General features: G+C 40.2%; 2 protein-coding genes and 1 pseudogene across 2 annotated transcripts in view; 2 read left to right on the forward strand and 1 right to left on the reverse strand.

Moving 5' to 3' along the window:
* Positions 1 to 20,564, forward strand: part of LOC148342186 (uncharacterized) — a 334,990-nt gene that overhangs the window by 95,209 nt on the left and 219,217 nt on the right. The gene's annotated exons all lie outside the window — the stretch shown is intronic.
* LOC148342190 (E3 ubiquitin-protein ligase TRIM35-like) lies at positions 1,293 to 2,482 on the reverse strand (annotated as a pseudogene).
* On the forward strand, positions 4,897 to 6,590 carry LOC148342191 (uncharacterized). Its single transcript, XM_088285145.1, has 2 exons — positions 4,897 to 4,933; positions 5,246 to 6,590. The coding sequence occupies exons 1-2, from the start codon at positions 4,897 to 4,899 to the stop codon at positions 6,493 to 6,495; spliced, it is 1,287 nt and encodes a 428-aa protein (XP_088141271.1). The 3' UTR covers positions 6,496 to 6,590.

The following is a 20,564-nucleotide window of genomic DNA, read 5'->3' on the forward strand; positions in this document are numbered from 1 at the left end:
TGCTGAAGGTTCCCGAGGACTGTGAGAAATCTTCTGATGCGGCTGAGGCTGCAAAGCAGGTGGATACATCGAAGGAGCACAGACCTCAACCACCAGCAACTTCTGGGATGACTGAACCTCTTCGAAGATCAACAAGAGTTAGACGACAACCGGACAGGCTGATTGAAAATGTTTAATGTTGTCTTATTGTTGCTAAAATTGTTGTAGAGCTGCTTGTTGTCATAAAAAAATGGATAGATATTGATAAGAAGTTAAAATAATTGATAACAAAACAAAATAATAATAATAATAATAATAATAATAATAAAATAATAATAATAAAAAAGGCATAGGCATTGTTTAACGTTTGAAAGGGAGATGTAATGATAGCAGTTATATCATTGGCCACTAGTTAGCAGTATTGCCTGACGTGTGTTTGGTTACCAGACGAACAAGTGTGTACGCACAAAGACGAGAATGCAAGTCAATAAATAAAGAGACATAAGCTTGCAGCATCACGTTGCCTGCGTGACTACTTAAGATAGAAGACGGAACATTACAGTAACCATTAAAAAAAACGTATAGTAACCATAAAATTATTTTTAAAAAAACGTATCGTAAACATACTAAAGCTGTTGCTTTATGTTATTTACAAAGAATTTTTGTTTAAAATCCCCCTGGCTCTTCTTTTTGTGTTTTCTATATTATGCACGTATTAGCAACTGACCTTCCCACAACTCCCTGGCAGAAGGTAGGCACTCATTTGTTTCATATAAGAGAACATTATCAGATTCCCAAGCATGAAGAAGTCCTGAGTGACATGGCAGGTGCTAAGTTACTTAGCATTTAAAAAATTGACGGCGTTAAAATGGGGTTGGATTAATCCCATTAATAACGCGTTTTTCTGACACCACTAAAAAATACTTCATTGCACATTTCGTTATTTATTTCTTAAAATTTGGCAAAGTGTGACATGACATTTCCCACATTCTTAATCAGGAAACATTGTTCAAAATTGTTCTGTTTTGTTTGCAGTTTATTGAGTAAATCAATCCATGTCAACTATCTCGCTGGGAAAAAAATCTCATGCAAAACAACAGATCAGATTTCTAATGTGGGAGCAAAACATCTCTGACTTTGAGTTGGAACATGAGGAGCAAGTGGAATTATTTGCAGAGGAATTTTATCCTCCGTCTCAAAGTCAGGAAACATTTTCGTGTTGTGTGACAACCGTAGCTAAGTGGAAGGTTTTGTTTTGCAGAATTGAGTGTTTGTAAGAGAGTCAGAGAAGGAAACTGATCTTTCGTTCGTGTTCACTTGAACTCGAATCCTATACAGTTTCACAGGCTTCGTCCAAGATTCAAGTGGCTCACAAAACATAATGTAGTCACCATCAAAAAATGAAATGCAGCATAGTTTCATGTCATATGGCAAACAAGGGTCCCTCCACAGCACCCCCAATTCCCAGCGTATGTTGTCTCCCAGCTCCACATCCCACGTGTGTGTTCCCGAGGCCAAAGCAAACAGAGCACATCGTTCCACTTGAACCTCTCTGGATTGTTTGGACGCTGCTGTCCTTCTTTAAAACTCACACTGGTCAGATCTTCAGACAGACTGAGTTCTGGAGCAGACGTGTTTTGGTCCAGAATGACTGGACTGTAGGAGACCATCTCCTTCATTCGTTCCCACACGTTGAACGTGAGGTTGCCCACATGTTTGGCTTCATCCAGCAGAGCCCCTGGGAGCAACTCGGGCTTGTCGGACAGCTTCTGGGTTCTGGTCACCGTGGTCTGAAAGTTCTTCATGAAGGAAACGGGCTCTGACGTCAGTGGCTCCTCTGTGCTCCTGATGGCATCTGCGAAAGCGACAATGTCTCTGCTGAGAGCCTCAATCTTCTCCTTCATCCTCTGAGTCTTCTTCTGCTTTTGATCCCTCACAGTGGACAACCTGGACTCCTCCTCAACCTGCAGGAAGCGACGAAGCTCCTCAAAATCCTTCTTAATTTTATTTTCAACCTACTCGCTCTGGACCTTGATGTACGTCGCTTGTTCGTTGCAGTTGTCTCTTATCTCAAATTTTTTCAGTCTTTTCTTCATGTCCTTCAGGCCTTCCTGGACTGTCTCTTTGTGACCTTTGACACCTTACAGAAGGGACGAAATTTGTGGCCAGTGTGGATTTTTGCATCTCTGCAGATGAGGCACACAAGCTCCTGGTGGTCCAAACAGAAGAGTTTCAATTTCTTCTTGTGCAAGCTGCATCTCTCCTCCGCCTCCACTGAGGCTTGTGAAAAAGCCTCACACACATTCCTCAGGGCCAGGTTTGAAGGAATATCCATCGAACTAAACTCAGTCCTACAGACCGGACACGATAGATCTCCTTTCTGCTCCCACCATTGCAGCACACACGTGCGACAGAAGCTGTGACTACAAGGCAGCACGACAGGATCTTTAAAGACGTCCAAACAGGTCGGACATTGGAGAATGACCCCAACATGGCTGGCCATATTATTCGCAAAGACACCGACTCCGTCAATAAGCTTCCAACGTTCACTCTCAGGAGAGCCACTGTGCGTCTGCCTCAGTCACAAGTGGACAGATGATTTGACATCCTAAAAAAGTCCAAAGTGCACTTCCTGGAGCTGTGCTTCTGTTGCCAGAGTTCAATCGATGACACTTGGACTTGAATTGTATTGAACAAACTTTTATGTCTTTATTATTGTGCAACTGCAATTAGCCAGGTACCAAAGTGCAACATTAAAGGAGATAACGGCAAAGGGAGTGTCAGGTCAAGATGTCGAAAGTATATTCAGAATCACTGCATGATCGTAAAACTGATAATTTTGTCCTATTCAGATGCTCTCATAGTGCAGGGGGGGGCCTACTCAAATCATCGACTTCCTGTTTGCCCAGACAGTGCCTCAATGGTTTCAAAATGCAAGTCGAGTGTGAAACAGATGAGAATCACTGATTTCATCCAAACCAATCAGAAATATTGAAACAAATTCTTGTGGGGATTGTTGGAATTTTAACTATAAATCTGGACCAAAAGTTTACCAAATTGTTCTAATTGGTTATCTGACTCCATTAATTGTTAACCAAACACGACCTACATTCATCCAACAATTATGCGTGCACGGTTTGAGAGAGAAATGACCAGGAAGCCGGTAATTCCACACGGGAGCGGATTTATTCCTAACAGGAGATCTAGTACAAAGTCTGGGGCTCGGTCCCTCTCAGCACAGTTCTGCGCGTCTCTGTATCCAACAGAAGACGAGTGTTCAAGTGTTCATATTTTTCCATTCTTTATGAGTTTGTATATTCAAATTGCTTTCGTTTCAGGCCCCAGGTTGGCAGGCGTGTTGACAGATAATAATCCTGCAAATGCAGGAAAAATGATGAGAACGGAGATCAGTTGCTGCAAGTTCGGTAGGAGAAACGTAAACGTTCCACTGCTGTTGCAGCAGCGGCTTCTCGGAGCATAAGCGGAAGTGACGTGAGGCTGGCGCGTCATCATGGTGGGATGCAGTTATTTTGTTTAAAAAAAATTATCAACTGAATTGAAATATTATATAGAATATATATTAACATAGAACAGCCAGGTGTAAAAACAAACACAGAGGCAAAGAAATATATTTGAAAAATACGTGTTTAAAGCATGACGTCATTGACAAGCGCGCAGCTTCCGAAGGACCTCGACCACATCCACCGACCCGTCCACACGGGAACAAAAAAAACCTCCGCTAAATTCTTCTGATTTAGTGTGGAACTGACTGTAAATTTCTCAAAGGATGTCCAGTGCTACTCTAAAGGACTACGACATAATTCATTAAGTCTTTGTGTCCCGATAACCTCATCTTCGCGCGTTGATGCTTTTCGGCGTAGTTAGCTTAGCTAGTTAGCTAGCTAGCCGCTAACGAAAAGAGGCACATGACTCATCGCCAAGCAGCGATCAAGGGCGGGTTTTTTGGAATTATCATTTGAAAATGTGTGAAAGAACGACACCCAAGTACAAAGAGGAACTTTGTGGAATAAAAGAAGAGAACGAGCAACATCTTCAACTGCTTGACGAAGTTTGCAACCAGCCTCGTGTTGTGCTACACGAAGCAGGTTTGTACCCGTCTTACTCTCATTTGCTTTGGAAAGAACGACTTTCTATCGTTAGAAATATGCATCACAACATTAGGTTGTTTGGGGACATGCGTTCACGGTTATTGCCGTTTTATTTTTGAATATTGCCTTCTACTTGTCGGTTTGCTGAACATTTGTTTATGCCAAATGAAATCAGTGCAGAAAATAAATGCCAAAGAATAACCAATAGTGGGGGGTGAACTCCATGTTTTTTCCAGTATAAAATTTGAACTGATTATTGAACAGTTTACATTTTACTTATTTTATATCTTTTTCATGCAATTCTTGACAGAAGGAATTCTGACTGACTCTAAAAAATGTGCACACTGCGGCGAAAACATCAATGGCGGTTGATCAATTTTAGTGGATAAAACACAAAATATTAAGTTTAAAAAAAAACCAAATACGTATTGGTCTTATTTATTTATGAAGTTTGTACTGGCTTGGTCGGGTGAGTCAATGAACCTCCGGTGGCCCTGCACAGTTTTGTGCACGTGTGCATAGTTTCACCTCATCCAAACATTTAAAATACATTGAATGCGGCCATCCAGGGTTGCACGGATCTCATCACTGAACAAGCGCATGCGGCAAGGAATGCATCTGCATCTTTGGCTTACTATGGGCTTAAAAAGGGAGTACGTCACAACCCCCTTTTCTACCAAAAAGGCCAGGAACATTTAGTTCTATCCCTAAATGCAAAATGTAATACTTGTAAGCATATTTCACTTGAAGGATTCCTATTTTATCGATGACATTAAGTTTGCAATGCCCCCCAGTCGTCTGCATCAATATGTTAGGGTCCCACAACAGGTGTTCCATCAGCCTGTGTGCGCTAACTTCAGCTCGCTTCCAGAAACGTCTGTGACCATGTCAGGAATGAAATAGGGCATCGGCCGCAACGTGCTTCCTTTTTAAATGCTCGTTTATCACTGTTGTGCGGCTAACGGGAGGCTTACATCGTAGGACGTAATTTTGTGAAATGCCCCCATGGTCCGGTCCAAGTTGGGGTCGCACGTATTGCTCCGTGTGAGGCAGGCACAAGTCAAGGTAGCACGGTAGAAAACAATATAAGAAAAAGTCGCCGCATGAGGTTTGACTTGACCAAACCAAATGTGTGTTTGTCTTTCTGTGTCCTGCAGACGTCAGTGAAAACGATCTCCGTTCTGTGAAAGAGGAGCCAGACTTGACTCACATCAAAAAGGAGGAGGAGGAGGAGATCAACAAGTCACCAGTGAACGTTGTCCCAATAAAGACTGAAGATGTAAACAAGGATGAGAGTGAGAACAAGAGAGGGGCGGAGCCTCCAAGTAGCAGTTCAAGTCATCACGTGACAACAGAAGGTGACGAAGACCACTGGGGGCCATCACAAGCACATAATGAGGACACATTATCAGATGCTCATGACGATGATGATGATGATGGGCAAGCCAAAGGTGAAAGGGCATGTCCCACTGACAGTTGGGTATGTTCTCACTGTGGGAAATCATTAACCTCAAAATTCTCTTTAAAACTGCACACAAGAACACACAGTGGAGAAAAGCCTTTTTCCTGCTCAATTTGTGGAAAATGCTTCTCTCAAAAGGCAAATTTAACAAGTCACGCAAGAACACACAGTGGAGAAAAACCTTTTTCCTGCTCAATTTGTGGAAAATGCTTCTCTCAAAAGGCGAGTTTAACAGAACACACAAGAACACACACTGGAGAAAAGCCTTTTTCCTGCTCAATTTGTGGAAAATGCTTCTCTCAAAAGGCAAGTTTAACAGAACACACAAGAACACACAGTGGAGAAAAACCTTTTTCCTGCTCAGTTTGTGGCAAGAGTTTCTCTCATAAGATAAGTTTAACAAAACACACAACAACACACAGTGGTGTAAAACCTTTTTCCTGCTCAGTTTGTGGCAAGAGTTTCTCTCAAAAGGCAAATTTAACAAGTCACACAAGAATACATAGTGGAGAAAAGCCTTTTTCCTGCTCAATTTGTGGCAAAAGCTTTTCTGGAAAGTCAATTTTAACAGAACACACAAGAATACACAGTGGTGAAAAACCCTTTTCCTGCTCAGTTTGCGGAAAAAGTTTCTCTCGAAAGTCACAATTAACAGCGCACTCAAGAACACACAGTGGTGAAAAACCTTTTTCCTGCTCAGTTTGTGGTGAAAGCTTTTTTATAAAGGCAAGTTTAACAAGCCACACAAGAAAGCATACTGGAGAAAAACCTTTTTCCTGCTCAGTTTGTGCCAAGGGTTTCTCTCAAAAGTCACATTTACGAAGCCACGCAAGAACACACAGTGGAGACAAGCCATTCAGTTGCAGCGTTTGTGCGAAAAAATTATTTTCTAAAAAGGGTGCTGAGAGACACAATTGTGCTGGTGAGAATTGCAGCGATCCATGAAGCTTAAAAAAAAGACCAAAAAAACTGAAGGGACTGACTCTTTTTGGTAAGATGCAAATGTGATTTTGAATGAAATATGATCAATTTAATTTTGCAAAGATTTTTTATTGACATTAAGCCAATTTGATCAGTGCCAGAAGAACCAACGTGTCTGAGTGATGATGAGTTTTTTTTGTTTTTAAGATCAAGCATTATAAATAAAATTAATTGCCTTTGCCTGGAACAACATTTTTTAACATTATGCTTTTCAGTTGTCTTTTTAATCGTACTTAATGGAAAAGTTGTGAGAAGAAACAGTGCTTATGAAATCGGTGCCTTCCACAATTATTAATAAAATCACTTGTTCCACTTGCTCAACTGGCCTTCATTACGCTGTGTGAAAAGGTGAAAAACTGAACTAGAAGTTGAACTATAAAAAGAACCAGACAGAGAAACGCAAATCATCTCAGTTTCTCTTGAAGGTTTTGGAATGTCAGGAGTTGGCAATCTGATGGCGACTGGAGTCAGCGTTTATTTGTCACCACGAAGGAGATGATCCCCATCACGCAGTTCGTTGCTGCGCCTCTGAATACTGAAATGAAATATTTAAGTACTTAAATAAATGCTAAGATATTTTTTAACACTCTAACATTTAAATAATAAAATAGTGAAACATTTCAATTTGAAATTCGCAACCACATACAGAGTAAATTAAATTCATAATAATATAGAAACATTTACTCAATATTGAACAAATTTAGGAATCCTAATTTTAAAAGATAAAAAAAATTCTTAAATCAAATTTTAAGTATTAAATTAATTTCAATAAATATTTGGGTACATATTTAAATGAGCAAATATTTTGACAAATACTCAAGATTGAGATAAAAAGTATTTAAAAATATTTGTATATTTTTTACATGTTAAAATAATTGAAGAAACATTGTTGTAATCTCAATCTAAAGGATCTAAATCAAGAAGAGCAAAACGTTCCGTTAAAAATAGTGTCTGGGCATTTTTGTTTGTCATGACATGCAATGATTTTTTTTTAATAACTTGAGGTATTCATCCAACAGTTGATGTGGGGCTTGCCTTGAGGTATTTACCTCAATGGATAAAATGTTTTGCAAGTGAAATTAAATTGTTCCCAAAAAGTCCATGTCCTTCTCTCCACTAACTATACTTCAACTTTAGTGGACGACATCCTCACATTGTCCTTTTTTTCTTTCTCTCCTAATTTTTGTTGTTCAACGATGCACTTTTTGTATTCAATATGTGCCAAAGTTGTTTGCGTATCGATATTTTCAAATTTATTTCAGAAAAAAAAAGTACCATGGCGCCATCTAACGACGAAGACGCAAATGCACAACTCCGAGTGGTGACGTATGCTTATTAAAAATGAATAAAACAAACAAAAAAAACGTTTATAGAAGCATATAGATCTCAAGGGACAATATTATTGAACCAAACAATGATATTTGAAAACAAATTTTTTTTTGAATTATCATAAATACAATAAGAGCAGCATGTTAGATTGCAGAAGACCCTTCTTTCGACTGTTTTTGAGTCTTCCCGGACGACGCACTGTTGTGAAATGCGATTGGACAGTAAACAGCCAATCAGAATCAGCCCGAGTGTCCGACTCCTGATTGGTTAATAATTGTGGCACAGTTTGCATCGTAAGCGTAAAACTGCTTTGTACGGAAGAGGAGAGAGAAGCCGGAAGAGTTGCTCTTTTTGTGGAACCCACGCAGAGACAGTTCAACACCCGTTTTGGATCGGCTCATACTCAAGGACATTTTGGAAGGACTTCAATAAATTTGTCAGTTTATTTCTTTATAAAGACTTTTCTTTAAAGTGGGAAAATGTTGTTTTCTGTTACTTTTAGAAAAGTGGTGCTCAATATGCTTTTTTTCATTCATTTCATTTATTTTCTAATACTTAGGGCTAGGTTTTTATTCATAAATGTAAGTTTGGCAATCAGAAACCGACCTTTTCAAATTTTCACACTGACACTGTTTTCGATATTATATTATTTGATATGACTCTACTAACACAAAGGCTCAGAAGAAAGGCCAGTGGAACAAGTGATTTTATTGATGACTGTGGAAGGCCCCGATTTCATCAGCACCGTTTCTTCTCACACCTTTTCCATTAAGTGCGATTAAAAAGACAATAGAAAAGCATAATTTTAAAAAATGTTGTTCCAAGCAAAGGCAATTAATTTTATTTACACGTTTGATGTCAACACACAAAAAAAACTCATCATCACTCAGACACAATGGTTCTTCTGACACTGATCACATTGGCTTAATGTCAATAAAAAAGCTTTGCAAAATTCAGTATATCATATTTTATTCTAAATCACATTTACATCTTACCACAAAGAGTCGGTTCCTTCAGTTTTTGTTTTGGTCGTTTTTTAAGCTTCAAGGATCGCTGCTATTCTCACCAACACAATTGTGACTCTCAGCACCCTGTTTAGTGAAGAATTTTTTAGCACAAACACTGCAACTGAATGGCTTGTCTCCAGTGTGTGTTCTTGTGTGGACTGTGAACGTTGACTTATGCAGGAAGCTTTTGCCACAAACCGAGCAAGAAAATGTTTTTTCTCTACTGTGTGTTTTTGTGTGCGGTTTTAAAGTCAACTTTGAAGTTAATGAGTCAGTGTGACATTCCCTTTCACCTTTAGTTTGCCCATTATCATCATCATCATCATCATCATCGTCATGAGCGTCTGATAATGTGTCCTCATTATGTGCTTGTGATGGCCCCCAGTGGTCTTCATCACCTTCTGTTGTCACGTGATGACTTGAGCTGCTGCTTGTAGGCTCCGCCCCTCTGTTGTCCTCACTCTCATCCTTGTTTTCATCTTCACTCTTTATCGGGAGAACGTTCACTGGTGACTTGTTGATCTCCTCCTCCTCCTCCTCCTCCTTTTTGATGCGAGTCCAGTCTGGCTCCTCTTTCACAGAACAGAGATCATGTTGTCTGACGTCTGCAGGACACAAAAGGACTAATTTGGTTTGGCCAAGTCAAAGGTCAGGCGGCGACTTTGTCTTATATTGTTTCTACCGTGCTACCTTGACTGAGAAATGCGTGCGACCCCGATTTGGACCGGACCATGGGGACATTTCACAAAATTACGTCCTACGATGTAAACCTCCCTTTAGCAGCACAGCTGTGATAAACGAGCATCTAAAAAGGAAGCACGTTGCGGCTGATGCCCGATTTAATTCCTGACATTGTCACAGACGTTTCTGGAAGCGAGCTGAAGTTAGCACACACAGGCTATTGTGTGCGTCTGATGGAACACCTGTTGTGGGACCCTAACATATTAATGGGGGCCACTGGGGGCCATCGCAACATAATGTCATTGATAAAATAGGAATCCTTCAAGCGAAATATGTTTTCAAGTATTTCTTTTTGCATTAAGAGATAGAACAAAATGTTCCTGGGCTTGTTGGTGGAAAAGGGCATTGTGACGGTCTCCCTCTTTTAACCCATAGTAAGCTAAAGATGCAGATGCATTCCTTAGAGCATGCGCTTGTTCACTGATGAGATCCGTGCAACCTTGGATGGATGCATTAAATTTATTTTAAATGTTTGGATGAGGTGAAACTATGCACACGTGCACAAAACAGTGCAGAGCCACGTCAATCTCAACAAATCCGCACTTGATCTCTGCTTGGCGATGAGTCGTGTGCCTCTTTTCGTTAGCAGCTAGCTAGCTAACAAGCAGCTAAGCTAACAACTAAGCTAACTACGCCGAAAAGCATCAACGCGCGAAGATGAGGTTTTCGGGACATAAAGACTTAATGAATTATGTCGACGTCCTTTAGAGTAGCACTGGACATCCGATGAGAACATTACAGTCAGTTCCACACTAAATCAGAAGAATTTAGCGGTGGACTGTTTTTGTTCCGGTGTGGAGGGTCGGTGGATGTGGTCGAGGTCGAAGATGCGCGCTTGCTAATGATGTCATGCTTTAAGCGCGTATTTTTCAAATATATTTATAATATTATGTATATTTCCTTGCCTCTGTGTTTTGTTTTTTACCCCTGGATGTTCTATTTTAATATATATTTTATATAACATTTTAATCGGTTCACAAAATAACTAAATAACGCGATATTTGCGAGTCATCGCTCGCGTCACTTCCGCCTATGCCCCGAGAAGCCGCTGCTGCAACAGCAGTGGGACGTTTACGTTTCTCCGACCGAACTTGCAACAATGCTGTGGTTCAATCGGGCTGCAAGATTGTATGAATATGTCTGCATATACTCGCAGTGCCTCTCAATTATTTCACGCCCGCCCCTACCAAGAAGAAAAAGATTCACGCCCCCCCACCACCATTTTTTTCTGTCTTTGTATATTGATGTTCGATTGTCAATAAAATATCCCTTAACTAAGCTAAATTGATAAGAAATATAATTTTGAGAACGATTATCGTAAGCATCTCGAAACTCAGTACTCTGTTGTGCAAATATTGATGAGAGGACAGATATTTGTCATGTCATTGTTGGAGTTGGGTTACCGTGGAAATGAGAAGTAGTTAGTAAATCAACCTTCAAAAGCCAAACTTACTCCAATGCGTGTTAGTTTTTTGTACTCAAGAAGAAAAGGGTCAAATAAAGACTCAACAACTGATTAGAGTTCCGATATTTAGTTTCTTCCATTTCTGGAGTTCAGGAAATAGTACAAAGACAGATATCTGGGCGGCTTTTTCTTAATCTCACGAGAAAACTGCACTCGGGCGAGCACAGTCGAAAAATGCGCACCAGCTTTCATCCCAGCTTCAGTTTTTATAGGAGTTTTTTTATCAAGGGTAATGTAGGTTGAATCGGTTGAATCGGTCGTCCTCGCTCCCTCCCACGGCACGGGTCCACGTCCAAGGGAAGGTCCTCCCCAGGTTAGTCATCGTCTGGATTGTTGATTCCCGTCTGGTCCCCAAGACTGGCACGCCAAGGCTGGCCTTCTCCGGCGGGCCGTCCCTCCGTCTCCCCGCTGGCATTCTTCTGTAATCTTGTTCGTGTGCATGTGTGCGTGTGTATGTGCAAGTCTATGTGTGTGTATATGTGTGTGTGTAGGTGCAGGTGTATGTATCCGTGTCTGTGTGCACGCGCGTGTATGTTCAGGTGTATGTATATGTCTGTGTGTGTGAATGCGTACGTGCATGTGCTCCGATCTCCAGTTGTTATGTCTTTCGGAATATGCTTTTTTATAGCGTCTGTGTGCGTCCTCCAGTGCCCAATTTGGTATGTTTGCATCTCTACAGCCAATGTGGAGAATGTGCTTCGTCGTATTTGTCCATGAAGTGCTGTGAATGTGAGGGCAGCTCATGGAAATGCTATGTGTGCAAATTTGTTCTCACTACCCAACATTTCAATAAAGTTCATACATTTAAACTAAGTACTATAAATTTAGCATCTGAGAAAAATATAATAAATCAGTAAACATCAGGACTACAATCCCAGTCATTCTTGTGACCCGTGCTTCTAGTTTCATTTGATAAATGCTTTTTGTTTCATCCATGTTTAACATATTCAGTAAATATGAACCTGCTAAATTAAATAATTGACCTGTCCTGTAAGTGTTTAAAATAATGCCAGCAATCATAATACAATCCTTCATTTATCATTGCAGTAGTCTTATTGCAGTATTTTTTATCATTGCAGCATTTTATTAATTTCCCCTCTGGAACATGGACAGACATTCAGAGTGCTTCCTTACACTTGTATATGTTGTGGGACGTAAGTGTGTATATACACATGGGGATTTGTGTATTTAAGTATATACTGTGTATATTCGCATAGGTTTGCTTTTTCTGAATGTCTGCTGCTAATGTTATACATTAACGGCCACATTGCACCGCCGCCTCGGTGTGATCTATACCTTTGCTGCTGTAACACTGCAAATTTCCCCATTGTGGGACTATTGAAGGACATCTTTATCTTTATCTTTAAAAACCTTGTGTTGGTGCTTGTTAAATTATTTTCCATAAGATTAAGATGGAACAAAATAGTGAAACAAAAATTTAAAAAGTAAATACTGTAACAATTAAACATTGAATACTCAATTATTCCTAAAACAGTTCAATGAATCTTGAAATTAATAGTGAATTATTGTAGTTTAATAAATACTAAAACAAATAATGAAATATTAAAGTACTTAAATAAATATCGAAATCATTTTTGAACACAATAACAGTTAAGTAATAAAAGAGTGACATATTTTAATTGAAAATTCGCAACCACATCACAACCTGGTGAAAAACCCTGAAAAAAGGCAAAGGTGCAAATATGTTGACATAAAGTATCACTTTATCATGTCAACTGATAATAATAGGGAAATACATTTGGAATACCATCCAACCAACAACATGGTGTCAGATGTATAAACAAAACCAGCAACAAAAGTAAAATTCAATACATCTCTCAAGTTCATATTTGGGAACTAAAATGTTTGTTCATGTGCATACGGTTCAAATCTTACGTTTTTTCTGTTTCGAAGATAACAATGATTTGCATCGCAAATGGCGACATCTGTCGGTGAGTTGGTGACAGTGCTCCACAAAGCCAGCAGCCAATCATATCACAGCGGGGTGTGGCCTGTTCTTCCGCTTTCGTGACGAACAGGAGGAAAAAACGACGCCATCTTTCATTCGTCTCGTCGAACAAAGAGTAGCTCACGAGTTATCGCCAAGCAGAGATCAAGTGCGGATTTTTTGGAATTATCATTTGAAAATGTGTGAAATAACGACACCCAAGTTCAAAGAGGAACTTTGTGGAATAAAAGAAGAGAACGAGCAACATCTTCAACTGCTGGGCGAAGGTTGGAAGCAGCCTCGTGTTGTGCTACACAAAGCAGGTTTGTACACGTCTTACTCTCATTTGCTTTGTAAAGATCGACTTTCTATCGTCAAAAATATGCATCACAACATTAAGTTGTTTGGGGAAATGCGTTCAAGGTTATTGCCGTTTTAGTTTTAAATATTGTCTTTTACTTGCCGGTTTGCTGAACAATTGTTTGTTAGTTTGTTAGTGGGGGTAAACTCCGTGTTTTTTCCCAGTTTAAAATTTGAACTGATTGTTTCACATTTTAAATTTTCTGGGTTTTATATATTGTTGAAGAAATTTCTCATGTCATCGTGTTTCAAAACTATGCTGACAGATGTAGTGTATTTTTATATCCACTGTTTGAGTTGAGCCACCGAGAAAATGAGAAACATTTCGTAAATGAATCTTAAAAGCCAAACTTACTCCAATGCGTGTTCGTTTTTTGTACTCAAGAAGAATAGGGTCAAATCAAGACTCAACAACAACTGATTACAGTTGCAATATTTTAGTTTCTTCGATTTCTGGAGTTGAGGAAATGGTACAAATACAGATATCTGGGCGGCTTTTTCTTAATCTGACGAGAAACTGTACTCAGACGAGTCCAATCGAAAAATGGCGCGCCGATCTCAGCCCAGCCTCACATTTTATATGAGGTTTTCTTTGTCAAGGGACATGTAGGTTGAATCGGTCGTCCTTGCTCCTTCTCCTGTCCACGTTCCACGTCCAAGGCTGACCTTCTCAGGCAGGCGGCAGTCTCTCCGTCTCTCCTGCTCACATTCCCCTGTAATCTCGTCAGTGTACAGATTGTGTGGTGTATTTTTTCCCAGATCAAATTGTTATGTTTTTGGTGTTCTTGATTGCGTCCCCGTGACGTCCTCCGCTGTCCAACTTGATATGTTTGTATCTTTGATGGCCTATGTGCAGAATGTGTTTAGTCGTATTTGTCCATGAAGTGCGATCTGGTTTGTCATCAGTTTGACCTGAGCAGACTGAACCTGTTTGTTCTGAATGAGAGTGTGGGTCATGAAAATACTATGTGTGCAAGTTTGAGGTCTTGCATTTAAACCAAGTCATATAAATTTAGCATATGAATGAATCAGTAAACACCATGCCGACAATCCCGGTCAATCTTATCTATGCACTGTACTTCTACTTTCATTTGATAAATGCTTTTTGTTTAATCAATGTCGAACATATTCAGTAAATATGAACCTGCTAAATTAAATAATTGAACTTTTGTCCCGTAAGTGTTTAAAATAATGCCAGCAATCGTAATATAATCCTTCACTATTCATAAAGAAAAGATAAAGATGTCCTTTATTAGTCCCACAATGGGGAAATTTGAGGTGTTACAGCAGCAAAGATATAGATCACACAGAGTCGGCGGCGTAATGTAGCCGTTAATGTATAACATTAGCAGCAGACATTCATAAAAAGCATGCAAATATACACAGTATAAACGTATCTAAGTGTAAGGAAACACTCCTAATGTCTGTCCATTATACCGAGGGGGAAAACACTGCAATGATAAAGATATTACACTGATAAAAGTACTGTAATGGTGAGAGTACTGAAAATGACAGGAAAGTACTGCAATGATAGAAAATACTGCAATGATAAAAGTACTATAATGGTAGAAGTACTGCAACGATGGAAAAATACTGCAATGATGAAAGTATTGTAATAGTAAAAGTACCGCAATGGTAGGAATACTGCAATTGTAAAAGTACTGCAATGATAAAAGTACTGTAATAGTGAACATCCTGCAGTGGTAGAAATACTACAGTGATAGAAGTATTGTAATAAGAATACTGTAATGGTAAACAAAATACATCATTGGTCGTTGTTTAAGTACACCCTTGGCTGAAAGTACAGTAGTAGTTAATATTGCATCCTAGGACTGCACAATTGCACTAATGCCCTCCTGTTTGTATGCCTGACCCAATGTTCTTGTTAAAAAGTCTGACAGCAGTCGGCAGGAAGGAGCGGCGAAATCTCTCTTTGGTACAGCGAGGGTGTAAAAGTGTGGCCATTCCCGATAAGAAGGGAAGGCCGGAGAGAGGGGACACCTTTCCCTTTTTGCTTTTTGGGGAGACTTCTTTTGACATCAGCATGGGACGAGTATAAAATCTCTTTCCAACCAAAATGGCTGTGTCAGAGAATTTTTTTCCATCACCAATTCTGCCATGCTCGGCGACCTGTCCGGAGGGAAGCTGAGCCAGACCCACACATCAACAACAAAATATACCACATTTTTGGCGTCACAAACAGGATTCTTGCTCCATTGAGGGCCTCAGGGTGCTGGGGCGCAGGCGTTCAACAGCCGGCCGGCTGAACTTTAGGTGAGATGCTTTTCCTCACAATGGGTGTTGTGCGCCTGTGTCCAAGCGGTCGGGGCTTTTGGGGTCGTTAAAGAGAGCTTGTGCGTGTGGGTCTGCTGGCTGATTGGTCATGGAAAATGTCCCTGTGTTAGTTTCAATTATTGTTTAAACAAGAGGCCTCTATAATGATTAAGACATTAAAAGATGTCAAAGTAACCGCACTATGAAAGAACATTATAAAAAGTATAAAAAAAAATAAATGCATTTAAAAATTGATGATAGGAACTAAGTAAATGGGGACTAGTGTGGGAGAAATGTGCAGAAGATAAAGAAAAGAAAGGTCTAGTGGTTAAAGAGATGAGAAATAAGAAGTGTAAAACTATAGCTATAGACAACATAGTCGTGAATAAGCTCAGTTGTAGCACAGACCCTGGCCAGGGTGTAAATTTTAGCAGGAAAATGATGAGCTGAAAATAGAAATAATGAAGAGCAGCGCGCTTCCACGTATCGTATTGGGCACTTTGTGGCATGGAACACAGTAAGGATCGAGGCGTACCGTTGTGTGGAGGGCCCGACAGTTTCACTGGTACGTAGCAAGAGATACGCTGTTCAGATACGTACCCTGTGATTAATCGTGTTCTGGTAAAGACCACACAAAATCAAAAACCTGGCTACCATCTACTGTGGGACCAGGAAGTCAGGCAGCCCCCACGCAGGAGATAAGGGGTGATAGTTATCAACCAGTGCCAGTCCCTCCTTTGTAGAAAGAATTGCCCCTTCTATAACCCAAATGTTATTGCATTAATATTCCGTTTTATCAGTTCAACTAACGCGTGTGCGTCCTAGTGTGCATTGAAATTTGCAGCATAAAAAATGTTAAAAATTTTGGATAATAACTAAAGCAAAATTAGAATGAGAAAGATAATTGGCTACATAATCATTGAGGTGAAATTAATCTTCATTGCAAGAAGCGGTGATTTAAATAGAGAAATCTAAGATCATAAAAGGATGAATGCATGTTCCGTGGAATCTGATTTGTCAACACGGAAACGCCCTGAGTGATGAAAACGTTAACATATGGTTAAGGAACAGGTCTCTTTGACGGCAAAAGTCTGACTATGGTAAACAATTGATAATTAGACCTCAATGAAGTGATTGTGCAGTTGAAAAAGTTCATATATTGACTGTGAAAAGCTAAAGTGAGAAACGAGGATTAACTATTTGGCAAACACGAGAACGTATTCAGTCTCGAGGAAGACTGAATGCAGTAAAATTGCAATAAGAAGAACAATAAACCAGCCCAGAGTGTTACAATGTCCTGGAAACAAAAGTTTGGGATTGCCCCTGAGGGTGAAATTCCTCTCTGAACTCCTCCTTTTTGGCTCGGCAGCAACTCATGAAACAGGGAAACTGGTAAGAGATACAATTTTGTTGAAACGGAACATGCAAGGTTAAAGGTCATGCAAAACGAAAAAAAAACATCTAATGTTCCATACTTCAGTTTGGCGACAGATGTACTACGGCAATTCAATTAATGGAACGACATTTTGAGATGGAAATGACAGGAATATGATGAATTATCATGTTGTGATGGATTAAATTAGATTATGAATTAAATCAGAAATTTTTAGTCTGCGCATAATCCACTTCAAAGAATACTGACTCATTGGTTGTGGAAAACGGGGTTATATTAGTTCAGTGGTTCTCAATTATTTCCTGTCACGCCCCCTCTACCAAGAAGAAAATAAATTTGCGCCCCCCCACCACAATTGTTTTTACATTTCGTTCTAATGTACATGTTCTTTGTATATTGATGTTGGATTGTCAATGAAATATCCCTTAACAATCATTTTGAGAACTACTATTGTGAGGATCTCGAAACTCAGCACTCTGTGGTGCGAATATTGATGGGATGATAAATATTTACTATACGTTTTTGTTTAGTTTTTTAAAAGTTTATTAACATGAACAAACCAGACAGTTAGTTATTAATACATACATAATATAGAAAAGACAAAAAGAGCCAGGGGGATTTCAAACAAAAATTCTATATAAATAACATAAAGCAACAGTTTGAATATGTTGACTACACATTTTTTTTTATGTTTACAATCCGTTTGACGTCAAACCGCTTTGTTGTGATGACGTCAGCCATTTCCGTGTTCCAGCCTGAGAGCGTCTGCTAAAGTGCTCACGTAGCCATCGTCTTATTTTGTTTGGATACGAAATGGTTGCAATACAACATTTCTGTTCATAGCTGCTGGCTCTCCGCCCGAACGCGGTTTGAGTCAGACTTCTTTTCAAAGTCGAGCGTCCATCGAGCAATTCATTTTAGCGATTAGCGCGCTTAGCGCCGCCTTGCTCGCTCAGCTGCAGCGCAAGATAGCTTGGCGCGGGCATTTAAGGAGCGGCGAAAGAAATCACTTCCGGGTCAACGCTTTTTTTTTTTTTTTTTTAATCAGTACTGCGTGAACTCGGGGCACAAACAGCTTTGACGAGCTCAAACTTGTTGTCTGAGATCGCCTTTTTTGGTCCCAAAACCATGTAAATCATGTTCCCCAGGGTCCCACGCGCACCCCTCAGCATCGCACCGCGCCTCCCCAGGGGGGCGCACCCCACTATTTGAGAATCACTGTATTAGTTAGTTAAAAAAGACTAGCTAAATTATAGTTGACGTGTTCATGGGGATTGAATATGAATAATAAACTGAAGACAAAACCAATTGGCATTGGCATTTGTAAAATATGATGAGGGATTAAGTTTGTGAGCTCTTATGGGAGACGGGGCGAGACGCGAATGGATTGAAGCTTCCGCCAGTGACACGTCCAATAGTGTCACCACCACTCAACTGTGCCGGGTGGCCGTCCTCGAGGGCGTGCGCCTCCCAGTTATTGACATCAAGCGAAACAATCCGTCAATGAGAAACTGCTAATCAGAATGAGTAGAACCCCCGTTTTTGCATCGATGAAAGAAAATATTGTATTGGATGTAGAACAGAATTGTTACACTTGCGGGTTCAGGGGGCCAAGAGTGCTAATTCACCGGGAAAGGAAAAAAGAATATGGGGGGGGAGAATTAAATAAAACCGGGGCGGAAGCAGCTCATGCAGCAGCCGACGCATGCAGCTCCCATTGCGTCTGCTCTTTCCGTTTCCGCTGCTCCTGGGACATGTTCTGGTGACGCAGTGCCACAGCAGGTTTGTTGTCCGCACCGGCTGGTCAACAAGGTCACGTAACCAGGGTCGCGGTTAACTTTAAAAACTGCTTGCCCATAGGGCAAGTGCCACTAAAATTTGCCTTGCCCGAGTGGCCAAATTACTTGCCCGACTTGGGCAAGTGACAATTTTTTTTCTCTAAGAATAAAATGTTTATGGTTGTAAAATGTGCGCCACAAATGTAAATAAACATATAATCTGATAAACATAAATTAATCTGAAACCCTACTCACAACAGCATGTATCATCCTGTGCAGTTATTGAAAATGTTAATTGTAGTTTTAATAATTAACAAATCTGCATGTTAAATTGGGAAAATGATATTACAGCAATCCAGATTATCAATTTTAAATCCAGGAGAGCCTATTAATTGAGGAATCACATGAGTAAATTATGAGTGTGGGAAATTTGTGTATTCCTTTAAGACCAGTGCCTGTTGTGCTGCCTCCATAAGTTTCATAGCATTAACAGAACACATGTCAGGTCACATCATGGAGCTAATGAATTAACAGCCAATAATCAAATATTACTCCCTTTCTTACTCACAAGTGAATTGTCTACTTAAAAATATTCGAGCTATTTTAGTCATGTCAGAGGAATCCGAAATGTTCGGATTTGAACGAACTCGTCGCCACTTGTAAACATGCGCAGAAGGTAAGAAAACTTCCGGCTGTCAATTTTCGGCCGAAATATCGTCGGTTTTTGTTGTGTTTTTCAAACTTCAAATGAGGATGCGACTACAGCGAGTTCCAATACTGCGGGATTTATTGACGTCCACTTTAACTCGACATTCACTGAACTAACTGATCCCCGTAGCGCCCGCCGATTGCCCCCGATAAGGCCAATGGACCATACCAAAACATAAGGGGTTGTCTGGGTTAAACCATCACCATACAGTGCACACAAACGGATCACACCACAGTTTTTGTCGAAATTAAAGATATTTGGCTGCTTAAAAAAATGCTTGCCCGGTCGGGCAAGTTGCCCATAATTTTACCTTGCCCGTGGCCGAATTTCACTTGCCCCGGGCAATCGGGAAGCGGTTAACCGCGAACCCTGTACTAGCAATTCCTTACGGAAGGAATTCTGCCTGACTCTACATAATGTGCACACTGCGGCAAAAACATCAATGGCGGTTGATCAATTTTGGTGGATACAACACAAAATATTAAGTTCTTTTAAAAAATCAAGTACGTATCGGTCTTTTTTTATTTATGAACTTTGTACTGGCTTGGTCGGGTGAGAGTCAATGAACCTCAGGTGGCCCTGCACTGTTTTGTGCACGTGTGCGTAGTTTCACCTCATCCAAACATTTAAAATTCATTTAATGCATCCATCCAGGGTTGCACGGATCTCATCAGTGAACAAGCGCATGCTGCAAGGAATGCATCTGCATCTTTGGCTTACTATGGGCTTAAAAAGGGAGAACGTCACAACCCCCTTTTCTACCAACAAGCCCAGGAGCATTTAGTTCTTTCTCTAAATGCAAAAAGAAATACTTGTAAACATATTTCACTTGAAGGATTTCTATTCTATCAATGACATTATGTTGCGATGGCCCCCAGTGGCCCCCATCAATATGTTAGGGTCCCACAACAGGTGTTCCATCAGACGCACACAATAGCCTGTGTGTGCTAACTTCAGCTTGCTTCCAGAAACGTCTGTGACTATGTCAGGAATGAAATCGGCATCAGCCGCAACGTGCTTCTTTTTCAG

Source organism: Idiotropiscis lumnitzeri, chromosome 2 (genome assembly GCF_059441095.1).
Source record: "Idiotropiscis lumnitzeri isolate Australia: NSW breed Sydney's pygmy pipehorse chromosome 2, RoL_Ilum_1.0, whole genome shotgun sequence".
Classification (NCBI taxonomy): Eukaryota; Metazoa; Chordata; class Actinopteri; order Syngnathiformes; family Syngnathidae; genus Idiotropiscis; species Idiotropiscis lumnitzeri.

What these genes read in the sequence shown, in the direction of transcription:
- LOC148342191 (XM_088285145.1), top strand. Translation starts at nt 4,897, where the DNA reads ATGTTAGGGTCCCACAACAGGTGTTCCATCAGCCTGT. An exon ending in CAGGTGTTCCATCAGCCTGT is followed by an intron (nt 4,934 to 5,245) that starts GTGCGCTAACTT and finishes TGTGTCCTGCAG; the next exon opens with ACGTCAGTGAAAACGATCTC.